This window comes from Ptiloglossa arizonensis, chromosome 9 (genome assembly GCF_051014685.1).
Source record: "Ptiloglossa arizonensis isolate GNS036 chromosome 9, iyPtiAriz1_principal, whole genome shotgun sequence".
Classification (NCBI taxonomy): Eukaryota; Metazoa; Arthropoda; class Insecta; order Hymenoptera; family Colletidae; genus Ptiloglossa; species Ptiloglossa arizonensis.
In genome coordinates this window covers 9,580,968-9,602,325 of record NC_135056.1, presented here as the reverse complement: position 1 = coordinate 9,602,325, position 21,358 = coordinate 9,580,968, and the positions used below count along the sequence as shown (strand labels likewise).

Below are 21,358 nucleotides of genomic sequence, written 5' to 3'. Positions count from 1 at the left end.
TACATAAATTGTAAATCTCATGAGTACCAAGGGTTCGTGTTCGCTTTTCTCTTACTCTCCCCTCCTTTCCCACCATTTCCTTATCTGAATCAGCTGATTATTGTTTTCGTGTTTTCAACGAAACAGACCGTTGCTGAAGTTATGATACGCGATACGTTTTAACGGGTGACTTTTTCCAACTTTCTCGTCAGCGCGTCGCAACAGATCACGGACCCGACGATCTTTATTGCGACTAAGAATTGTACCGACGCGCTTCACATTTCGAACAAAAAGATTGACGTTTCGCGGGCGAGGTGACATCACTATCGTTTTCTGGTTGTGTTGTGTCAGTCACTCGCAGAATGACGCAGTAGAAGGTCGTTTCAGAGATGGCGAGCTTCCCAGTATGAAAATACAGTTTTATGGCGAGGTAAATCGAAGATTCTGTTTTCCGTTAATTCGAAAACGATCGAAGCGTAGACATCTTTTCGTAAGACAAGTAATAACGACGTCGTAAGATGCGATTGTTTTGTTGTGACTAAACTACCTTCTACCCCTTTGTTCAGCGAAATGTCAGGGTCACCCTTCTAACGCCAGAGTATGAATTCTTTCTCCTGAAATCTGACATATTTGTATTTTTTGAAGCGATACTCATTCAAACTTTCGTTTCGTCGTTGTTTTGACATTTGCGTTTGTCTTTTATAAATCGTCTCTGAGTGTACACGACGAACAGCTGTACTGGATTGTGTAATATTCTTTAACAGGCAAAATAGATTCTCCCACTACTTTCCTGTTACTCGTTTATTCATTATCTGTAAACAGATAACATTTTGTAAATTTCCGAGAACGAATAATAATGCTTTTCAAGCAACTCTCCCTTCTGTTAATTAGTAATCTTCGTTTCGTACGATTTTTCTTTGTTATGTATGATATTGTTATTTATAGAAATATGTATACTGAATATATTTAATCTGAATACAATGAAATATATCTTAAACGTGTAACAAGTTCCGATTCGTTTATGCTATCGCTATAAAACAATTTTTTTTATTAATTAAAAACACTTTTTTTAACTTTGTTTAATGATTGTTTCATTTTTATTACATTCGTATTTCATATTTATTAATTAAAAATACGTTTTTAATTTTGTTTAATTATTGCTTCATTTTTATTATATACAGTAATATCAACTTGTTCTATACTTGTTCTTCATTGTTTTTGACCAAAATACATGTAATTAGTAATAAATTATTGTATTCATCATTAGAATTACTAATGACTAAGTTGTGTATATAAAATACTACATTATTTACTTAAAGTTATTTTTTAGAAAATCTGTACAAACGATATGTTATTGATTTTACAAAGTAATAAGTAGTAATGCTTTTAAATAAGCAGTATAATAATAATATCTATTATAGTATTTCTTTCGTATATTTATGGTATGATGATAACTGTTTTTTATAGTATGGAAATTATAATTATGTGATTATCTTTATTAATAAGTGTATTCATAATAAATATGAAACGCATTAATGTTATCAAAGAAAGTAGCCACTGCATATAAATTTAAACGATACAATATTTATTTGTAGGTAAAAACATTCAGTTTGGGAAAAAAAAATGTCTGCAGACTCTCCAAGGCGTGGTGTGCATAAAGGAGCTCAAGTTGTATCACCTCAACCAATAGTTGACCGATCAATAATAGATAGTGTTGCAGGGATTATTAATGATATTGTCCCACAGGTTCGTACATTGACGCATCATCCTTTTCATCATTTTTGATTAAAATATTCATATATTATTTTATGTATGTACAGGCTTATGCTGGCACACCAAATTCAGATAACAAAGAGTCTATATCATGGGCACGGTTTGAGTATGCAGACATTAATGACCCTGCCTTATACCCAGACTACAATGAAGGCTCTAATACACCACCTTTATTATTGGTGCTTGGTTATACAACTGGAGTTCAGGTTTGCTTTTTTTATATTTGGTATGCCTATCAATAATTATATTATTGTTTGGCAAAAGTTTTCTCTTCTTATTAATCAAATTTTATACAGACGATTTGATTTTAATTTTGAATTATATTGAAATAAATCTAAACACGAAAGATTTTTATAGATCTATATGTTTTATAATTATAGAACATTGTTTTTGTAGTAGCACAAATGTTAAAGCTGTGTCTCTGTGTATATATGTATAGATAAATCTTATTTTATCTAGGAGGTGTAATGCGTAAACAAACACATTCATTATTAAAATAAGGGGACATATACAGCTGGTAAAGATAATAATACGATACACAGAATTGTTTCTTTAATGAAGTGTATATATCCAAGTTTAATTTTTAGATATTGTTCTCCAAATTTCTTTTACCATAATTTAACACGTATAAATAGCATTACAAAAAAACTAATGTATAATAAATTTTATTAAATACAGGTGTGGTTGGTAGCAGCAACAGGAGAAGCAACCGAAGTGTTATCATGGCGACAAGGAGTGGTTCGCACTCTGAGAATTTTACCAAATCCAAAGACCGACAAAGAACATGTCGATCTATTTGATTTGAAACGGCCAATGGTGGCAGTATGTGATTCAGCTGGACCTGGACCACAATTTTGCAACATTAGTTTCATTTCACTAAAAACTGGGGAACAAGCTAAAAGCATAAAATTTAAAAATCCTGTTTGTGACATTTTGGCAAATAAGCGATCCATAGTAGTAACATTTTTAGAAAAAATCGCAATGTTTGATGCTCGGACAATGGAAGATGTGTTAACAGTCACTACCTGCTATGCTAGCCCTGGTCCAAATCCAAATCCTATCGCATTAGGGACGAGATGGCTTGCTTACAGGTGAAGACCTTGAGTTTCTACGATGCTGAATTGTTTGATTCGAAACTTTGAATTATTTACTTAGAATTAAGCGAGGAAAAAATGATTAGTGATTTTGCTATAATAAAGGGTTGTATATTATTTCCAGCGAAAAAAAATTATTACCAGTGAAAAGAAGCAGTGGAGGTTGCGAAGTGGAAGGAGTTCAAAGTTATACGGCAACTGTCCTTTACGCTGCGAAATCCTTAGGGAAAGGTTTGCGTGACTTGGGAGAAACCGTTGCATCGAGTTTAACTGGCAATTCTGTGTCACCAGTAGTTGTCAATAATACGAGCAATGATGTGACCCAACCAGGCGTAATAACGATATTAGATCTCCAAGCAGCAAAAGAGGAGAAAGAATTAGATGATGCAAATATAGAGACTGTAATTGCTCATTTTACTGCCCATAGTGATGCAATCGTTGCCATGACTTTTGATTTAAGCGGCGCGTTACTAATGACCGCTGACAAACGAGGGCATGATTTTCATGTATTTAGAATTCAGCCGCATCCAGGGGGTCCTGCTTTGGCAGCAGTACATCATTTGTATATTTTACATCGCGGTGATACCACTGCGAAAGTACAGGTATCCATTCATAGATTAATTTTTAACATTCGAAATCTTTAAATCTAATTTAAGGATGTATTTTTGTATACTTTTCTGTCACGACAGGACATGGTATTTTCGAGCGATACACGTTGGGCGGCAGTTTCAACTTTACGGGGTACTACACATGTGTTTCCGGTCGCACCATACGGTGGACCGGTAGGAGTGCGAACTCATTCCACACCTCATGTTGTAAATAGACTTTCAAGATTTCATAGAAGTGCAGGTTTAATGGATGATGGCACCAGATCCCATTCTCCTGTATCTCATACAGAGTTGCCTTTGTCAATATATCCGTATTCTAATCCAAGACTTCCTCCGTATCCTCATCCAACTGTTCTACACCCGTTAGCACAGATACGACAACCATCTTCGTTAAATCTTGTAAACAGTCAAGCTCAACAAAGGTAATTAATTGTCTCTATATAATTATGTAACATGTATATTGTGTGCTACGTAAACCTTCATTTCGTATATCGCGAAGTAGGCCGCAGCAGAGACAACGATTGCACTCCGACGATAGCGGAATCTTACCATTAAAAATATGTGCTTGTTTTGCACCTCCAAGGGCTTGGATGTATGCACAAAGAGAATCGACTGCTAAAGTAATGAAGCGGGCAGTCGATTCTTTATTTATCATGGCGTGTCATGGAAATATGATACAATACGATTTAGAACCGAAACCAACTGCAGGTGAATAAAATATCCAATTGAAATAAGACATTGAAAAAAACCTGTAACATTGGTATTTGTCAAATTTTATTAGCGAATAATGCGTTTCAGGTATACCAAAAGAAAAAGTGTGCGACGACACGATGATAGAACTGGAAGTTGAAGCCAAAGGCCAATGGCCACTTTTAAGATGCCCGAACTCTGAAGAGATTTTGCCACCTTTGCCAACATCTAGCCCTTTGCCGAGTGTTGTCAGTATACCGAAAGACATTCAAGATGTTGATCTAGCAGAGGATCGTTGGTTAAGTCAAGTAGAAATTGTAACTCACGCTGGTCCACATAGACGGCTTTGGATGGGACCTCAATTTGTCTTCAAAACGTACAATGCGACCAGCGGGTTAGTTTTCTTTTATAAATATGTACATACGATGAGAAATTATTCTCCTATATTTTCCATATTAACGAATCTTTCTCAATGGTAGAGCTCCTGTGAATCTCGTCGAAGCTGAAGCTATTGAGATCGGAGTAACCGGGGCATCTCGTCCGGCGAGATCAAATCCTGTCAATATGCCACGTCCTGCATCCAGAGCGTTGGTACCCGTGGTTATCGACGGATCAGGAAGTAAGTATACAAATAAATTATATGCAGAGTGTCTCGCGTAAGTATCGCGAATAAATTTCATGGTTTTCCCTTGCATTCACCGAAGATTTACTTCGACACTTTCAATAAGGAAGAGATAATGGCAAAGTCTGAACGTTAATCTGTTTCGAAGAAAAATAATTAGATTTTCGTTTATAGCAATGTTTCGTGAATACAAAGAAAACCATCGAAACTTTATGGTGATACTTATGGGATTCGTTGTAAGCGTACATCAATGTAACAAAATTATCAATCTACTGTACCAGTAATTGTATAACTCGACCATTACAAAACAGAGTTACATCATATAAATATATATCTTCTCGTATTAACATTGTAAATATAAACATTGTTGTGTTTCTAAAATGTCTACCAAAACAATTGATCATTTCGGACAATGCACTGATACTCGTGGAATATTTTTCAGGCAGTTACGAGCAGTCTCCAAGATTCATGGAAGCTTACGGTGATTCCTTAGATAGTGAAAACGCGGGTGTAGGTAATGGCGAAAATCAACTGAGAGAAGACCTTGCCGAGGCGATGCTAGAGACGTCTATCGCACCTCATCGTGCTGCAGGTAAGTAATCATTCCATGAAACGTGTGGTGCTTTGCTTTAAAACAGAAAATTGTTGAACATTCCCGACATTTCCCGTTTATCGAATATTTCGCAACGTTCGTACACGTTTAAAGTAACTGGTACCGATAAATGAGAGAACGTTTCACAAAATTCGAACGTGTCGAAGCGTCTACCTTCGAATACCCGAGTCGCGCGGCTTTCATACGTTTTCGAGTCAACAATGGTTAACCGATCGAAGAATCTTCCCGTTGAATGCAGTAAAGTTCAATATACGATCGAAACGAAAGTAATTTTACCGAGAGCGATTGTTCGAAATTATTTTTCTTTTCGTCGATAACCATTATATCATTCACACTTTCGAGAAAACGACACACACGATTCATTTAACGTAGACAACGGATGCATGCCGAATGCAAAATCGAGATCGTGGTCTTTTCGTCTCGCTCTCGTTGGACAAATATGATGACATTCGCACGAGATCCCTTACCGAGTCGAATCTCTCAGCATTTAGTTGGAATAATTTTTGCAAGCATGTGTCCAGACACAGTCACGGTACTTCTGCTTTCTGCATTTGGTGACGGATGATTGTTAGATTGTAAGTTTGTGTGGATACAGAACTGGCCAGAGGCAGGTATCTCCGTCCCCCCCAACCCCACCCCAACCCCCCCACGTCCGCCCTTAATGATATTACATCTAATTACTAACAGCGAGATGTACGTTTCTCCAACATCTACCCTTCAAGTCGAGGTAAACAACCGAAAGGCTGCGGACAGTCTACTAACCCTCGTAAGAATACTTTCTGTTCCATTCGATGTATCGACGTGCGATCGAGCAGCTCGTTACGATTCGTGTATCTTCGAGTTCGTTCCGTTCTCGATGTACCGTTCAAACGGGACCCTAAAACGATTGCGATGAGATTTGTGTCTTTGTGGTGTGCAGTGTGTATACTCGATCGACATGAGTTTTAGCGGTCGTCACGATCCTTAGACCTCGCTGATCCCGGGGTTTCTTTCGCATCGTTCCGATTCCAAGTCCCGGTTGATCTTTCGCATCGTTCCGTTTCCACGTGTGTCTCCCCTCTCCCCAACCCCCACCCCCCCGTTTCACGGTGCTCCGTCGTCGAGTCTCGAGTATGATCAGTCGCACGAAAGATCGGTCGTATCATTTTACAACACCTCACGTCGAGCGTACCAATTTCTAATCTCACAAAGACCAAAACGAGGGAGATTGTAACTCGATATTGATACCTGCCAACGGCTTTTTCTGTTACTAGGGAGGCGATCGGTATTTGAGAGGGTGGGTCAACCGGTAACTAAAGTCGTCAACCCTCTTGGCACCGTGATTACCGTGTTCGCCGACGAGGAGGATAACTCCAATCAGGAGTTCGTATTCGCGGAGGAGTGCCACGTGCCGGAACCACCTAGGAGCGTGTGCGCCGAGGAGGGTCCAGCGTCTCTCGGCGATTTCGAGCCGGAGAGTCAAACGTTGCGCGACTTCACCGAGATCTGCGCGGAAATACGTTCAGCTAGCGAGCCTGTGATCGACAGTGTACCGGACGAGAACATCCGCGAGGTGAAAGAGAGGAAATCGCTTTGCGTGGAGATCGCGGCGATCGCCGATCCCGGTTCCTCGTCGATCGATTTCGAGAAGGAGGAAGCGTTTCGCGACATGCCGACAAATATGAGCCTCTGCGTGGAACAGGGCGAGATACCGAGCAGTCCGATGACACAAGCCAAGGAGACCGTTTGGTGCAAGAGATTCGAGAAAAGGGAGGATCGCGCGGCACACGAGAGGATCGTACCCGAGGCGCAGTACGTGGTGAATTGCAGCGACGACAACGTGGTGTTGATGGAGAACAGATCGGTCCATTGGCAACGGAACGCTCCGACTCATTGGAAAACGGACGCGAAGAGAGCGTCTTGCGATTCGGAGAAGGAGAGAACGGTGAAGAAATCGGGCAGGAACGCGTTCGGGACCAGCTCCGGGAAACGAACCGAGACCAAGACACCGATCAAGAAGTACGTGTTGAAGGAACACGAGGACAGTATCGTGATCGAGGACACCACACGCGAGGATACCAAGAAGAGCAATTGCGAGAAGAGGAAGGGTTGCGAGAGGGCCGTGTCCGAGAGCGGTAGATGCAAGAGCAACGAGGGCAAGATCGAGTGTTCGAGGGAAACGACCAAGTCCAAGGGCAGATCGAAGTGTACCGCGACACAGCAGGAGTACAAGGAAGCGAAATCCACGGTGAAAGAGGAAACCGAACGTACGGTGAAACTGGTGGAGTCCATCGTGGAACAAGAGTACACCATCGTGGACCCGGACACCACGGAAGAGTTCAAATCGTTGGACACGGTGGTCATGGAGCCGGACAACTCGCCACCGGTCGAGTCCATGTACGATTTCAATTCCAGCGAGTATCACATCGTCGAGAGCGCTTGTTGCGTCAAAGATACCACCTTGGTGCAGTCCGACGAGGACATCGAGCACATTCAAAGTTCCGAGATCAGTCAACTGGAACAGACCGAGTGCATTGACGATGAGAAACGCTTGCTCTCGTCGCCAATCGGGCAACGCAAGAACAGCAAGAACACGATATCCGACGACGATCTCGAGCACATCACCACCTCGGAGCTCGTCGAAATGCCCGAGCGGAAATCCAACGAGGATCCACGAACGCAAACGGAGGCCGAGATGCGCGACGATCGCGACTCGTCGGTTAGCAAACGTGCGCTCTCCGACGACGATCTGGAGCACGTGCAACACTCCGATGTCTGTCCGATGATGATGCACGAGACGGTGAGAAACGATCGCGAGGGGTCCGTGAAAAAATCCCAGGAGATCCTGCAGGAACAATCGACGCGATCGAAGCCCACCAGGAGAACGAAGGACATCGTGGTGATCGAGAGCGACACGTCCACAGCTGACGTGACCGTGATCATCAAACCGATCGAGAATTGGCCGAACAAGAGCCTGGAGAGGAAAGAGGAACACGAGGAATCCACTGGTGCGAAGGATAACATCGTCGGTGAGAATCCCAGTCCCTCGAGAAAGACGAGAACACGATCGTCGAAATCGTCGTGTTCCGCGATCGCATCGAAATGGCCACCGGGTGCATCGGAGTCGAGCATCGCCACGATGTGCAAGACTGGTCAGTCGGAGACCACCGAGGAAACATTGGCGACCGTTTCGTTGACTGGAAGTAGGATTCGCGTGAAGAAATCACGGAAGAACAAAAAATCGAGCATCGAGAGCAACGCGCAAACGGAGCTCACCGAGTCCTCGAAGAACGTCGATGAGATCGCGAAGGAATCGAGCTCGGAGGAGCCGGTGTCCGAGGTCTCGTGGAGCACCATCGTGAAGAAGAAGAGCGTCTCCGTGGAACGCGAATTGACCAAAGGTGACGAGAAGAAACTCGACGAGATCGAAACGACCGGGACGACGGAACTCTCGAAACGCAACGATTCGACGATCGAGGATTCGTCGAAGAAGTCTCACGATTCGAAGAGGTGTACGGAGAACGCGAGAGCAGTCCAGGTGAAGTTACGCGATGCAGTCACCGCCGAGCCGGATTCCTCCTCTTCCGAGGAGCCGATCGTACAGACGGCTGGTGTGTCCTGGAGCTGGATCGTGAAGAAGAAGAACTCTGTAGAGCACGAGGAGAAGGATCTCGAGGTCGAGGGTACGAGCATCGAGGACGAGAGCAACGCACCGGTGGTCGAGCAGGTCGAGTCTTTGTTTCGATCGTCGACGATGATCGACAAGCTCCACGAAGCAGTGACCGAACTGGACTCCGGGGAGTCTGTCCCGCGAACGACGAAGGTCTCGTGGAGCTCGATCGTGAAGGAGAGGAACGTTACGGAACACGACGAGGCGGAGCTGGATTTCGTTCTTCTCCCGATCGCGGATGGTGAGGTATCGTCGGACGAGAGGAAGACACGTGGTAAACAAACGAAATCGGCGTTACTATCGGAGACGATCGACGAGGCCGAGGAGACGGTCACCGAGACGACGACCGTGAACGAAACGATCGTTGACGAGACGACTCCTCGCGAAACCGAAGGATCATCGTGGAGCTCGATCGTCGAGAAACGAGCCTCGTCCACGGTGACCGAATCACCAAAGGAATCGTTGCGAATCGAGGAGACGAAGAAACCGAATCCCTTCGAGAAGGTGGATCCAACGATCGAGGATCGCGAGACGAAACCGGTGTGCGATGCAACCACGGAGAATTTGCTCGACGATACTATGGACGATTGTTCGATTACGTGTTCGACGAGCGGACCGAACAGATCCGAGAAACACGCGAAACTCGACGCGACGTTGGGTATCGCGAGTGACGCGGACGACGGTTGTCCCGAGACGGAGAAATCGATCAAGTTCGAGCCGTTCGCCGTGCTGGATTTAACGTTTTTCCAAGAGGAGACCACGGAACCGGAGAAGAGAAGCGACTCGGAGCACGAGGTGGTTCCCGAACGTTCGAGCAGCTCGGACGAGCTGAACGCGAACGTGGTGTTCGCGGCCACGGATGGAGATTACACGGATCGTGAGACGGTCGAACGGACCGCCGCGACTACCTCGGTCTGCGCCACATCCAAGAAAGGCAACAGGTCGAAGAAAAAAAAACACAGATGAGTAGAGGATTGCATGGATGTGCCCAGGGCCAGCCTTGCCCTTTATATACTACTGATGCAAGTCACGGGAGCCGATTAACGAAAAACCGCGGGACCGAGGGCACGACGTATATCGTGTTCTCGTCCTCTGGTCGTGCATCCGAACATGCTCGTTTTTAATACAAATGGAAACGATAGGGCACGTACATACACACGTACATACACATATACACGTTAGAGAGGGAATACAACGCATGATTTTTCGGAGATCGAGCCGACAATTCGATTCGACGAGCAAGTAACCGCGACTGCGACACCAGATTTGGTATTTTTCGAGGATATTTTCTAAAAGCAACGATTACTCGACATACCCGTTTAGAGATAGATTCGTTCACCGGAAATGAAAGCTAATACTTCTATACGTGTAGATTTACGTTCGGTGTGTGGTAACACGGCTGAAAGAGGACTACGCGCAACACGCTCGGATCGAGAGAAAGAAACTTTTCCAAGCTAACAAGGGCAAGGCTGTACCTATCGGGTGTGCGTCCGCTGACGTTTGGAAGATGGAATGCATAAATGACGATTAAAGTGGAAACGAAAAAAAAAAAAAAAAAAACCGAAAAAAAGAAAAAGAAAAGAAAAGAAACGTCACGTAGAACATTTTCGTAAACGAAACTTCTCTCTTTGTCTCTTTGTATATGTATTTATTTATATGGATGTATAAATAATATGCGTACAGAGAGAATGTTAAAAAAAAAAAAGAAAAGAAAAACTCCGTCTGTGGTACGAAGAATTTCAAATAGCGATTTCTGTTCTCGACTGCCTTACATCGTGGAGTAAATCGAATCTACTGTTATCCGTGTGGTGCATACAAAAAAGTGTTTTAGCTTTACAGTTACGATCGTCGACGTCCGAACGAAAACGATTGATCACTCACACGACACTGACAATTGGCGATTACAAACCAATCCGAGGCTGGCCGTCTTTCGTTTCTACTAGGATATCGGTACCGGTTGCGAGTAGAATTATTGTTTCAGTTTGCACAAAACAAACGCCTCTGCCGTACGAGCTGTCCGATCGGAGTCGTTCACCTCTTTTGTATGCCACTGAGACCGAAAATGCTTTCCATGAAAGCCGTCTGTAAAATTGAACGGGTTAGAAATTCATTCAAAGAATTCTCCGGTCGTCGTTTCTAAAAATCACACTGTGTGTAATCCCGTCAGCTTGTTCTGAGTTCACCGGGCATTTTAAACGGATACAGTCGAACGGGATAATCACGATCGAGCTTCGTTAGTTTTATCCACCGGAGAGCTTAGCGTAACGTTGTTAGCCGGATCGTAACCGGTAACATTTTGCAAAGCGTAGCCGTACACACGCGGACGAGTACGTGTTTCTTCTTCGCGAATGTTCGAGTTTGTTCTTAATTGTCGTTGGCCGTGAACCGGTCGCAGTAGGTTCCCGTAGATCGTTTTCTTAAAAAAAAAAGATAAAAAAAAAAAAACTCGTTAGTCACGAATTATTGATATCGACGCGGTGAGAAAGGAACGTGTGCAAGATGTATCGCGAATTACGTCCGATATGTTGCGTATCGTGTCGCATTTAGGTGCGCCGATTCACGTTCGTTCGAGTACCACGAAATAGCTATTAAGTGTCTTACATGTGGGTAACTGTTTTAAATCCAAAGGATTTTAGCCGATTTGTGATGCAAATCAGATAACAGAGGTGACAATTCACTGCATATATTTATCCGTGTATACCTTGGATCATATGAATTCGTAATGCATATGATAATTGGACCGTGTGTTATATATAACATTGACTCTCTGCTCGTGCAGAGCGTTATTTTGCATTGTACGCGTGCAACAACTCGATGACAACGGGATCGCGATGTACCGGAGTCGGAACGAAATTGGCCGCTCAAGGTCACTGACGAGTCATCCCCACCGTATCGTTTGGCTACCCCCACCACTTTCTCTTTTATCTCCCCTCGATCCTCCGTTTGAACAACGCGATCGATTCGGTGCTCGAGAGAAATAACGCCAGCAATTTTCATCGAATTTTTCTTACGAGAACGTAAGGAATATGTTACGATTAGTATTTATTTATTTATTTATTTCGCGAATAATCCGAGTATCCGAGAAAGAATTTTTACCCGGAGTGTTACGATTCAATCTGCGAGCGTGTACCCTTCTGCCCCTCGAACGAAAAATTAACAATGACCTTGAGAGGCTGAATCGATTTTGCTTCGACTACAATACAACGAGATCCCATTTTAATTGTACTAGATAATTTTTTAATTTTTTTTCGCACCTAACCGGGTACCTGTCTGTTCTGGAGTCTTTACAATTTTCAGTTCATTCGACGTACTAGTTAGTTTCAATTCGCTTAGGCTGCGATTAGATGAATTTTTTTAGCCCATAGGTTCGACTATTGCGATCGCGGAAACTACTATAATAGATTTCTGTGTAAGTTTCTGAGCCAAGCTCCGAGGCTACGAATTTTCTTTGCTCAACGTGTTCAGAAATTCCAAATTTCTTCGTTAGAATTTTTATTACGGGGGTAACGTTCTTTCAGAAACCATCGCCCTTTGCGTGCAAAGCAAAACCAAGAAGATATTCAACGTTGAAAAATAAGTCGAGACAAACGAGAACAAATTAAATAAATGTCTTCGTGTCGAACATCCTTTCTGAGAAAAATGTCTGTGGAAACTCGATGGAACAATACACGACACAGTTCAATCAAGCGGTTTGGGACACATTTTTAACACTGGTGTCTCATTTTCACTTGAATAATGGTATTCTCGTTAATGCACACGAAAATTCGTTCTGTCAATTTCTCCGTAAATAGTCGGAAGTCTTCGATGCACAAAAGCATGTTCAGATATTTTTACGAGCATGAGAAAATATTCGTTTGATCTCAACACGGTATCGGTACAAAAAGGAAAACTCTCATTGCTTGACGATTTTCGAAGACATTTTCCTCGGGAACGACGAGTCCGATTGAACAAATTTATCAATCGTTTTCGATTTCTTCTATCGCGAAGAATCATTCTCTTTCCGAGTGTACCACGAATCACTGGCCACACTCTGTACATAATACATATAATCGAATTAATTTTCAACAAAACTCGTTAACGATTGTTCGACTATTTGTAAAAAGAGAAGAAGAAAGAGAAACAGCCAATGACGATTTATGACGATCGGTGGGACTGTTTATCTACCGTCTTCATTATCGCCACGAATTGTATACTAATTTAATATTTCATGGAACACCTTGTGCCGCAGAGTGTCCGCCTAGCTTTTCGGACAAGTTGGTTTTAATAGCGTGGATCTTCGTAGAAAAAAAAACAAATCTAGACAAACAATTTAGACACTGTACAGTTGTATTATCGCGAAGCACCGTTATCATTTCTACTCCTTATTTAATGCTTCCACGGTGACGAGTGATTCGCGAAGCAATCGAAAACGAAGCTTCGACGGAAACCCTCGACTCCGTTTAGTCCAATTTTTCCTCTTACGTTTCTCTCTTACGTTAGTTTGTAATCATTGCGACCTATTTATTTCCACTCGAACAGATCGATCGGAATCTTTGTTGTTTTTTGTCGGACATGTTCGATCGCCCGTCGACTCGAAACACTCACGTTTAATAGGAAGTCGCGTATCGAGCAAGACGCATCGTTTCTTCGTTTACACGTGTATACATATATGTATATACACATACAGACACACAGACATCTAACTCGTTAGAGTTTGTTGCTAGTACAAATGGAACGGCGAGATCTTTTGTCAGGTCGAGCGAGAAGTGGTCTTTTTTCAAAGATTTAGCGTGAGATTTTAGTACAAAGCTTTTACCGTCACTTTCGTCCTCGCGAGTGCTGTGATTATGTTCGTAAATTCGCTGTTTCACTGCTACGTCGAGGAAAACAATCTTGGGTGATCGTATTTTTTTAAGCCGAAACTCTCTAAACCAAATGATAGACGAACGACGAGACTCGGTTCTCTGGGCGCGATGCTTTTAACGCGTTTTAACTTCGAGCGGAGTTGAATATGACATTTTTTATCACATTGAAATGTTTCCGTTGGGAAGGATACATAGTTTTTAAACAACGGTCGAGCAGATTTCTTGACTGGAGGTAGAATTTTCGATGACTAATGCTACGTATTTAGCGTCAGTAGTGCTGGCACGACTGGTAACGTTTTTTCTAGAGAGATCATTTTGTCTCGGTTCAGATTGACAAATGATTAATTGAACGAATCTTTCGGACATTAGCGTCGAAAGAGTTTTAGTTAAATTATTTTAATTATTATTCAACAGTTGTACTCATTGAAGTAAATGTTAGAGAATACTTCTGTAATAGTGTACGTCTTTTTGGTAGAATGTAATTTACATTCTTCGCTATTATTGTTTCAGCTGCATTATTTTCTACCGTCTCTCTTTTCGATTAAATATATATTTTTCGTTAATTTTATTCTGAATGTATATTACATAATTTAGATCAATGTTAGAGACCAAGGAGATCACGAGTTTCGTTTAAATTTCAAGATTTTCACTTTGAAAACGAACTGCTGGACAATGACAAATTGCCGTTATGGTATTGAACAAAAAAAAAAGAAAGAGAGTAGATTAAAATTAACACGACATTGATTTTTCAAGTATGTTCATTTTATACGAGATAAAACATGTGTTTTAATATACGTAGTTTTTTCTTTTTTTTATAATCGTATATTAGTAAATTATATATTATGCTGATTCTGTCACACAAACAGCTAAGTACTATTTAAATATTAATTTAAAAATCAAAAGTACTTATTACTACAGCATAAATGGATCAAATTTTAATTGTTCTTAGTGTACTTGGAATTTCCATTTTAGAGATATCAGTATTTCCACATTATGCCATTTAATATTGCACATTGTGTCAGATTTACTTTTACGATCTTTTGCGATCGATGAATAATCTCAAATGAGTTTTACAATTAAAGAATTGTAAAAAGATATAGTAGAATAGGTACATTTGTATCTAATTGAAAGTTTTAAGTTGTTTATTTAATTGTTTGTGCTTTTTAACGTCTTTATAACTAACATTAAGTATTACGTTTATATCGTAAAATTAGTTTTATACGAAATTTTTTCACGTATTGTATATTAATTTTACTAGTAATTTGTGTTTTAAACGTTTATACCTCAGAGGGTGTAATAATATGCAGTATACTTTGTGCATAGATATAATTTACATACGGAAAAAAAAAAAATTAACGGTGTATTAGAAAAGAGATTATTTAATATTGTTTACAAGAATTTTTAAATACTGTTTATTTAATCTTAAGAAACATAACAAAAAATTGTTAACGCGAATAAGAAGAGTAATAAATATAACTTTTTTCCGAGTGAAAATCTTTAAAATTCGGGCAAACTTATTCAATAAGCTTGTTCCCACCAAAATGTTGTCATAAAAAGTGTTTCTCTATATCTCTCATAGATTTACAGTTTTTTCTTTTGCACTCTTGTAGCTTAATGGGTGAATTACATTAGGAAGACATATTTATTACTTTGAGAATGACTTAACAGTAATTTATTTCGAACATTTATTTTATAAATACTGATAAAAAAAAAATCGTGTTCTTAATTGTGTGTAGTGTAAGATGGATTCATTCAAGTGTGCGTTTACGCACTTGTTATGCAAGATCTCAGTAGTTGATGTGTATGCTATGGATCGTTGCTTTGTGTATGTGTAATGCAATTTGACGACTTGATAACACATTCGATTGTACATGGAAACTAGATAAATTATTGTGTATGATTACTTGAATATACTATGAATCAAAAGATCTATTTTAAAAGCAGAATGTTACGTATTTTATCTTATTTGTAATGTCGGCCTGAATGTTCTACGTTGCATTTCTTCATAATATTTAAAACAATAAATAAACATAAATTTCTCAGTTTAACTAGAGTAAATGAAATAAATGTGAATACCATCAAATGCATCTGGCAATGGATTCGTTAGTTGATGATTAATTTAACGATTAATCGTAAATAAAAAAAAAAAAATGATCGGTAATTTAAGAATTCGTTTAAGAATTTGTGACACGTAAAATAATACTGGAATACGTTCGTGCACATCACGGGGATGATGTTTACCAGATTAAAATTAATTCGTGTGTCAAAATAATACAATTATTGTGTTCATTGTTCACGATAAGAATTGTGAACTTTTAAAATTAAATGGAACTTGCAAGAGAGATAACAATGTTTTCTTGTACAGTAACACTAATTAAACGTATGATAGTGAAATATTTAATTGATATACAATTGAATTATTGTAAAAGCATGTTTTTCTCAACGTAGCAAGTACAGTGTCACGAAGGGCATTCGTTGTTATTGAAAACGTACAGATTTCGTAACTAATTCTATTCTATGCACCAGAATATTCGTTTATTCTTTATTACGAAAAATTTGGCAGATTTCAAATTACCTCGATAGCGATATCTAATATCAATAACAGAAGTATTTTAAAAATTACCGTAGTGTTTGCTGATCTTTAAATCCTTTTTTTTTTATTTTCGATTTACATGCTGATATCGCAAAATTCACCGTAACGGACGAAAGGACAGAAAAACTTTCAACAATTGTATCGAGCGACCTCGAATGCATTGAAAATGCTCCGCATGGGTTTATACAATAACTGACGAATTACAGAATTACTTAGTACCTAAAAATAATGCACATTGTATTTCCCGATAGATTACGCGTGATTCTTCTGCATGGAATGTATAGCAGACATGACTGTGCTTGTAGGAAGAGATTAAATATTTTCGAAATAAAAACCTACAATACCACGATCGCGGGGTGGTCTTTCGCAATTTTTATAATGAATTCGGTAGTTCGCCGTATGTCTGGAGATTCCTTCTCCATTTTATTCTTCGTCGTTTCTTCTGCAAAAGAAAAATCTAGCTCTCTTGGCGATTTAATCATCTAAACACCGGTGAGAATCGCGTAGTCGACTTGACATTGTGCATCTTACACGATAATCCTGCGTATAATGACATTTACTATGGGTGTGTTAGTACTGCAAAATTTCGAGTCGAACAGTATCTGGATAAAGTATTGGAGGCTTTCACTGTTAACACTGTTTGAGGGTATTGAGTGTATCTTTGTGTTCTGACATTTCGCCAGCATTGCAGCTGTAGTCGAAACGAAATTAATTGGCCGTTAGAGGTCACTGACGAGTCATTCCCACCATACCACTATCTACCCCCCACCATTCCATATCTCGATTCTTCGCGCAAATCTGCCAGCACACGTTTCCTGTCTCCCATAGAGACAAGGTGACGTGTCATAAAAGTGGCCAATTTGGTTCAAACCAATTGTAGCTTCATCAGGTGTTTCATGACGCATTGGTACCACGATGCAACGTGTGCTTGTCATCAATGTAACACTAAAACTACCAAAGGTGTCAATTTGACCTGGTTCAAACTTCTTTTTAAAATTACTCAATTATTAACGCTATCTTTGCCTACAACATTCGTAGACAATTATTGAAATTGACAACCAATGGTACACGTAAATCAATTTGCCCTTTCCCCATCTAACTTCGAAAACACTTATGTGAGAGAAATAGGAATACGTTCATCGTTGGTAGTTCGAATGTTAAAATATCCATGCTCATAACACGAATCACTGATCACTGATCACTAATCACAGTCCTTTGTATAGTCAGCTGGTCGATAAAAAAATGGGAGGAGAGTGTTTCGGATAGTTCTCGATCGATAGCCAGGGTATTTGTTTGCGTTATTAGGGTGCTTCGTTATTATCTACCGATCCCCGGTATTTTGTGGGAAAGTATACTTTTGTCCTGGTTCTATCGAATAGGTGTCTAGTATCCCTCAGGTTTCTGGTATTCTCCTACAGAACGTTTCGAAAAAGTTTTTAAAGAGTTTTGGTACACGTTCTGGGTACCAAAGTAAGAAAAAAGATTCGCACGTATCCGTGTCGAGATCCGTATCTTTTCGTCCAAGATACAATTCAGTTTAACGAATGATGATCATGGATTATATTCGGTAACAATCTTACGTAATTTCTATGGAAATTGCACTAGTATTGAACTACGGCAGTATAATATCCTAGCCACAATATCTGTAACCATCTTGGCACTTTGGAACAAATTTTTTAACACGCGATGCGTGCTCATAGTATTCTCGGGAGCTCAAGTGATCTGTCATGGAAGGAATATGGGTCATAATTTTTTACTTGGTCTTTTTAACACGTACCATTAAGCGAGATCATAGAGAGTGTCATCTAAATGTGTTGAATTAGAGCTAACGCACGCCTACCAATTTTAAACCAGGTAGAAGGAAACATAGTCCTGACACTATTACTCATGGCACAGTAGAACCTCGATTGTTGAAGGGATACATGGCTCAAAATTACTGCAATAACAATGGTAGCTCTACTATCTATGATCACTACTATTAGTTCCTCTCTGACTCTACTCGTTGCTAATGACCATTTCATCCTCTTCTCCACAAAATGCAACGAACGAGATTCTCCCGCAATAATCGAGGTTCTACTGTGTCGCCTGAGAAAGTGTTTCGGGATACATATCCGTACGAAACTTTTTTCTTGCTTCGATACAATATTAACTCAACTTCTGATCAACCCTTCGAAGCGTTTTGTATAGCCTAACATGGTGCACCTTCTTGAAACACGTGTTCACACTCCTCCCAGTTTCTTCAGTGTACATCTTTCCGCACGAGTGGGGTATCTTATAGACTCCTGATGAGGATAGCTTCGGATGTGGATGTTTGAGGGAGACGAGTACTTGTCCAGTCTTTGTTTATGTCGCGTAAGCTGTCACGATGTTTACCTTTCTCAGTATTCTGTTGACCAGATCGTTCGTGTCCCTTTTACAAGGGAAACGAGTCAGGAATTTATTTGTCCTACCTGTTGTATTCTGCTCACACATTTCTTAACCCTTTCAGTCGCGGATGAATTTTCGACGATAAAAGTCGATCGCAATGCGCGTTTCACATTAAATAGGACCAAAGGAAGAAACGAAAAGACGAAGAGAAATTTCCGTGGTCACGAGATGAAAAATTGATTCTCTCGTTTCTATTGGACTTCGAACTCCAATCGCGAAGAATCACCCATAATAAATCTATTGTAAATTCGGTGATCTACGTTATTGGAAATTATGTATCGTGGATACGCCATAGATCGTACTCGAAAGGGTTAAGACTCACCAACGGAGTCTCCCTCGCCCCTTGTATTTTTTTTTTTCTTAAATGTGATTACCTCGACAATCTACAAATAATTACATACGATTATACATTATCGGTTTAGGTATTGTTTTAGCGAAGTACTGTTCTAAGCAGTTTTGTTTATTCTGCAAACAATGCGGTGTACAATTGTATTCGATGTGTGCGTACGTATTATATTGTAATATCGTGGTTTATGTTGCGTAGTCGATTTTAGCGATCGTTTCGCTGATTATTAGAAGAGGGCTAACACAGGATACGTGCTGCATTATTAACTGCCATCCTGTAAAAGGAAGATCAATGGTACTATTGGTTCATCGTTGATGGATAATCCGTGGTCCCGTACGCGTCTTATTAATTCCCCGGTTGTTAGAAGGTTAAGCAGCCTCGACGAAGTATTTCTTTAATTAGTTTCTCTTCGCGAGGGGCGTGTGAATACCACGTTAATGCGCTATGTTCTTGCATTACGATCACGTATGGTGCGCCGTTAGAAAGAATTTCAATCGACGGAAAAGTTGTTGTATTTTCGAAAACGAAATACATTTGCGAAACCAAGCCACGCGAATGTACTGCGAGCAGAAATATTTTGTGAATAACGAACGGTTGAGAGGCTCAAAAACGACATGTATATGGTAAATGGAGTAGATCGTTAATGTTTATAGGAATTTGTAAATTCGTGTTAGGAACACATATATATTTTTGCGTTAGGGAAATCGTAAACCGTGAAAACTTTTCCGTGACGATAGACGATAGACACGATGTAGCATGGGATATTAATCATTGTCGTGTCGTTGATTAATTTTCATCGCTCGATACGATGAATACGATCTCTCGGTATTATTTATAATAATTTTGGTATTAGTCATTTTCACGGGATCACCGTTACGGGAGAGATTCTAACCCGGCGTTAGAATTGCACCTTCTTTGGATTATTTTTCGATACTGTAGCGCACAAAACTATGCAACCCTCGAGTGGCAGTGATTAATATTTCATTCTATATTCGGCATCCTACAATTCCGCTATTCTGTATTTTACCGTTATAAACAAACACATGTGGATGAACCATTCACCAGTACAAACATAATTTGACAATTTGTTAGGTAAAATATTGGTACCAACTTGTAAATTGTACATTTGGATTATATCAACTTTTTCTAGTTATTTAGATCAATCACGAAGAGAAATATTGATACCGAGTTGTAAATTGTATATTCGGATTATACGTTAATTTCGTAAGTGAATTTGGCAGTTGAATTATAGTAATTTTGTAATGCATCTGTCGAAATTCTGTGTTTTCTCATTAATCATTTAAATGCACGGATCGTATGCGAGAATGTGAATGAAGATGATAAATAAAATTATGAAATTCGACGTTACATTCTACTTGCTATTCATAGTCAGGTTAAGCGAATCGAATGCCCAGAATGTAATATAAATTGCACGATATATATATACATAGTATATATATATGTATGTATACATGTATAGTATATACATATATACATATATACATTTATACGTATATATGTACGTAATTATTTCTAACAATAATTGTGAAAAAGAGAAGTATATCTAAGATACACGACACGCAGAATCTATATTCACGGGGAGAATTAAGATGATATTAACAGATTTATAATAAGAGAATCAAAGAAGACACAAGAGAAATAAAACTATAGAGCCACACGGGGCAAGTTGTTTATGTTTTTTTTTTTTTGGGAAAGTTTTGCGCTTTCTACGATTCAATTTTTTGTTGGTACTTGCGTAAGCGTTTATACAAGAATCTGATATTTCGAGAACACGTTCACCACACAATTACGTTTCAGTGTAATTACTTTCTATCGTTCAATTTTTGTGTACGAATATACGAACTTCGGTATAAAGAAAGAAAAATTGAAAACCCAAATCAAAAATTGATATCATTTATCTAGTACCGTTACTTGACAGTGTCATTGTTTGTGTTATTGTTCTAATTCTTGGAGATAATGTATGTAAAAAAAAAAAAAGAAAAAAAGAACAATTTACAGTAATCGTAATACATTTGAAGCTGAGATACAATTTTAATTCTAGTAAGTAAAAATCTGTTAATAATCAAACAAGTGAAATACAAATATTAGTAAAGCCGTGA

General features: G+C 39.8%; 1 protein-coding gene across 2 annotated transcripts; it reads left to right on the top strand.

Annotated features, from left to right (window-relative positions):
- The first annotated feature begins 92 nt into the window (after positions 1 to 92).
- Positions 93 to 14,768, top strand: LOC143151636 (uncharacterized). 2 transcript variants are annotated; one of them, XM_076320979.1, is made up of 11 exons: positions 93 to 409; positions 1,575 to 1,725; positions 1,800 to 1,958; positions 2,431 to 2,843; positions 2,971 to 3,448; positions 3,536 to 3,876; positions 3,954 to 4,162; positions 4,253 to 4,538; positions 4,624 to 4,763; positions 5,209 to 5,358; positions 6,633 to 14,768. In XM_076320979.1, exons 2-11 carry the CDS (start codon positions 1,603 to 1,605, stop codon positions 9,992 to 9,994), a joined length of 5,661 nt encoding a protein of 1,886 aa, XP_076177094.1. In that variant the 5' UTR covers positions 93 to 409; positions 1,575 to 1,602; the 3' UTR covers positions 9,995 to 14,768. The 2 variants fall into 2 exon arrangements, with proteins under 2 accessions (XP_076177094.1, XP_076177095.1); XM_076320980.1 differs by having other exon boundaries at positions 94 to 409; positions 3,957 to 4,162; positions 6,633 to 14,767.
- Positions 14,769 to 21,358: the final 6,590 nt, after the last annotated feature.

Coding starts and splice junctions, on each gene's coding strand:
- LOC143151636 (XM_076320979.1), top strand. CDS start 1,603: ATGTCTGCAGACTCTCCAAGGCGTGGTGTGCATAAAGGAGCTCAAGTT. Junction 4,163..4,252: donor AGAACCGAAACCAACTGCAG/GTGAATAAAATA, acceptor AATGCGTTTCAG/GTATACCAAAAGAAAAAGTG. Junction 4,539..4,623: donor ACGTACAATGCGACCAGCGG/GTTAGTTTTCTT, acceptor TCTCAATGGTAG/AGCTCCTGTGAATCTCGTCG.